General features: G+C 44.4%; 1 protein-coding gene and 1 pseudogene across 1 annotated transcript in view; both read right to left on the bottom strand.

Annotated features, from left to right (window-relative positions):
• Positions 1 to 1,607: 1,607 nt before the first annotated feature.
• Positions 1,608 to 1,868, bottom strand: LOC102865466 (annotated as a pseudogene).
• Positions 1,869 to 2,317: 449 nt separating this feature from the next.
• LOC102862358 (alpha-1B-glycoprotein-like) overlaps positions 2,318 to 3,936 on the bottom strand; it is a 7,750-nt gene continuing 6,131 nt past the window's right edge. Inside the window, exons 6-7 of the mRNA XM_006897348.1 lie at positions 2,514 to 2,804; positions 2,318 to 2,340 (exon numbers count right to left, since the gene is read on the bottom strand). Coding sequence (XP_006897410.1) covers positions 2,318 to 2,340; positions 2,514 to 2,804 — 314 coding nt within the window. The remainder of the gene's footprint in view (positions 2,341 to 2,513; positions 2,805 to 3,936) is intronic.

The raw sequence follows: 3,936 nt of genomic DNA on the forward strand, positions 1-3,936 counted from the left end.
TATTTTACAACAGGGGCACTATGCAGTATTTGTCCTTCTGTGACTGAGATATTTCACTCAGCATAATGTCCTCCAGGGTCACCCATTTTGAATAATATTGCATGAGTTCCTTGTTTTTCAATGCAGCATAGTATTCCATTGTGTAAATATACCAGAGCTTCTCTATCCACTCGTTTGTTTATGGGCACTTAGGTTGTTTCCAACTCCTTGCTATTGTGAAAAAAGCCACGATAAACATGAGTGTGACTTGGGTGCCAGTTACGGTCTCTTTGGGGTGTATTCCCAGTAGTGGAATTGCTGAGTCAAATGGTATCTCTATTTGCAACTTTTTGAGAAAGTGCCGTACCGCCTTCCACAGTGGTTGCAACATTTTACACTCCCACCAACAGTGAATAAGGGTTGCAGTTTCTCCACAACCTCGCCAGCATTTGTTGCTTGCTATTTTGTCAAATTTTGCTACTCTGACTGGGGTGAGATGATATCTCATAGCTGTTTTGATTTGCATCTCTCTTAGAGCTAGGGATTTCCATGACGGACTTTCAAGGGGCAGAAAAGATCTCATCTGTGCTCACACTCAATGTCCACTCACACCCAACATGGTTCCAGCTCTGACGTCTTTCTGTCTGGACTGGATAGGAGTGTTGTGAGTGTGATGTACACACAGAGTTGGCCCCCTGGAGGTCCACATTCATTTACCTTCAAACTCATCAGGAAGTTAGTTTCTCTCCCTAAAACTATGTTCTTTGATCATCTTGCAAAAGTTGGAGCAAATCTCTTCCTTGATTCTCAGCTTCCAGTCAAACAAGAGGAAAAAACCAAACCAAACCAAACCAACAAGCCAACAACAAAACCAATCACCAAATAATATACAGACCTAAAAGGCAATCATAAACACCAGGGAGGTTCACGTTATTTAAATTAAACATCATTGGGGGAAAAAACCATTTCCCCTGGAGTCTGTGGTTCTTAATTACTGTACAAGCTTGGACCTGAAATCAATGGCTCAGTTGAATGGACAGAATTATAAGAAGATCAGTACCATCACGGTGATCCACATTCTTTGGAACTAGCGAACATAACAGAACAGCATTTCCCCGAAAAGGTAACTCAGAAGGCAGAAGGGGCAGAAAAGAAAGAGTAGTGGAAACAGGAAATACAAAGACGAAGTAGGAAGAGTGCTGTTAGATGGAACGGGTTATAATCACTGCCCAGAGCTGAAAGGTATATAAATTGTTGAACAGAAAACCAATTTAGTCTGTAGCATTTTAACTCAATTACTATCAAATTTGGGAGGGGGGGAACTAACTAACTAACTAACTAACTAACTAACTAACTCACTCACTCACTCACTCACTCAACCGCTCAGCCCCATTTCTCACTCACAGGAATCATGTGGCAAATTCTTCATGGCTACCTGCATCCAGTAGCTTTTATCTCAGCCCATACCAACAGAGGACATCTCTATCTCTCCAGAAAGTCCTATCGGACAGTGCTGAGTTCTGGGTCAACGATTTATCATATTTTTTTTTTTTACATTTTTCCAGTAAGTCTTTATTATTAGTTAAGTCACAATTTAAGATTCCGGCAGAGGGGTAAGGTGGGCCAGTTCAGATCTTCCCAGGGAATGTGCCTTCTGCCCTGCGGTCATCCCAGGCTGACACCCAGGACAGGGGGCAGAGGGACTTGTATACGCGCCGATACCATTCACACAAGGAGACATCGCCACCTTTGGCAGTCATTGCCTTCTCGCAGCGGTGGAAATCCAGGTAGTTTTGCCAGCAGTTCTTGGTTTGGTTCTGGTTGGGAAAGCGGCTATCAAAAGGGGCAGTTCGGTAGTTCTTGATTTTGGTCTTAATGTCTTCCGCCATGGTGGTGATTTCTAAAGACTTCCCTCAAAGCAGCAGCAGCTCAATGTGACCCTCAGAAGAGATGTCTGTGCGGGGCCCTATCATATTTTTTTAATAAGAAATAATAAAAACCAAAAGAATAACAAAAGAATAATAGACGGATCTAGCAAAAAGTCAATATAAGAGGCAGATCTAGTTTTAGTTAAAGGAAACATTGATTCTCTTTTTAAGGGCAGAGGTCTAGAGTTTCTGGTTCCTTAGATGATGCAAAGGATAGACACTCACAGTGATTTTTTTTCTCAAGGACATGAATTTAGAGCCTATGCTGGACATCAGAGAGCTACAAGGAGTTGAGGTGTGAATAGATTCTCCATTGCTCCCTTTTTTGGGGTACAGATTGATGAATGAGCATAGGAGTGGGTTCATTGAGCTTGGAAATCCAGCTCTCTCTGTTGGGGACAGGAAACCCCTTATACAGGACCACAGCTGGGCCCTGGTGGAGATGAGGCAGGTACAAGAGGTGACAGGTTGACCAGGAGCTGTGTCCAAGTCCACCTGTCACTTCCTCCATCCCATGTGATTTGACTATGATAAATCCCACACTTGCTTCTGCTGCTGTCCTAAGACCAGTCCAGCCTCTGCTGTGTCCCCTTCTAGGGATCTTACCCTCTACACGGAGTTCCAGGGGTTCACTCAATCCAGATCCTGAGGGTCCATTTCTAGTTTCCAGGTAGAGACAGCTGTAGTTCCCAGAAACGTGCACCCCAATGTCTGGGATCCTGAAGTCCACGCCGTGTCCTGCTGAGCTCATCACCTTCAGGGGGCGCTTTGCAGTCTCCTTGAGAAGCACGAACGTGGCTCCAGCTACTGGACCCTGGCAGCGCAGGACCAAGTCACTGCCCAAAGTCAAGTTCAGGTCTTCGGACACCAAGGACACCGTGGGCTTGGAGAGGGCCTCTGTAGGGGGACACATACAAGATCTCCAATTAGATGAGGGCTTGAATCTTGGCTTCAAAAAGCCCTACACTTGACCCCAGAACTCACAGCACATGACGTATTTAATCATTGAATCACCTGAGTGTATGTGGGCTTACATTTTGGTTCTTTGACAATTCTTTGACAAAAACATCCTGGGAGATTATTTTAGGCTAAATCTCCCAGAGTTACCTTTAGCCTAGTTCTGTGGAGATGCAAACTGGGACAGAAAGCAAGGGTTTTTTTGAGTTGTTACCTTCTTCCAAGTTGCTTGACATTTTCTGGGTAAACTGTAAACAGACTTGCCGGTTTGATACTTGTTTACCTCTTTCTGAGCTTTAGTCGGCTTGGTGATTGGTCTCTTTCTCTCCACAGATGGCATGACACAGTGACTTCAGGAAGGGGCTCACATGTCAGAGGTCATGAGGATGGCACAGGATAGGACAGGCTTCAGATCTACTCTTAATGGGATTGGCGGCCTCTCTATGCACATTGAGTGACTTGCAGGAGGTGATTGGTCAATTCTTGGCCCTTCTGGGTGTGCTGTGTCTTGAAACTGACATGCCATGGTAGTTCCCTGTCTGAACAGCCAAAACCACAGTTATCTTTTGAGACAGGAAGAGAGATCAATAATCAACTACAAGAACAGGTCTAAGACTATAACAGTGAAGACAGCAGCAGACCCAGAAGGGATCTTCTAGAAGAGTCCGGTGACAGCAGAAATTTCCTTTTAGAAGGAGCTGAGAGAGCAAACTGGTAACTAACCAGCCCGTGGGTGAGAACAGAATGTGCTAAGTGGTATGTATGTCTGCGAGAGGACATTCATGCTTGTAGGGGTTATTACAAACACCCCATAAGTTAGCCAACTCTTGGCTAAGCTCAGTTAAGATCTTATCACCATTTCCCATTAACTGACCTCATGCACTTTTTTTTTTTTGGTCCTCCTTAAGCACTTTAAACTGACCACGCTGGGGTCTACCCCCTTCTTCCTTCACAGTTTGTTCCTGATTGGTGATTTGTGATAGAGAGTTCTCTTCTCTTCTCTTCTCTTCTCTTCTCTTCTCTTCTCTTCTCTTCTCTTCTCTTCTCTTCTCTTCTCTTCTCTTCTCCTCTC

Source organism: Elephantulus edwardii, unplaced genomic scaffold, assembly GCF_000299155.1.
Source record: "Elephantulus edwardii isolate Elephantulus edwardi_28Jun2011 unplaced genomic scaffold, EleEdw1.0 scaffold00208, whole genome shotgun sequence".
NCBI lineage: Eukaryota > Metazoa > Chordata > Mammalia > Macroscelidea > Macroscelididae > Elephantulus > Elephantulus edwardii.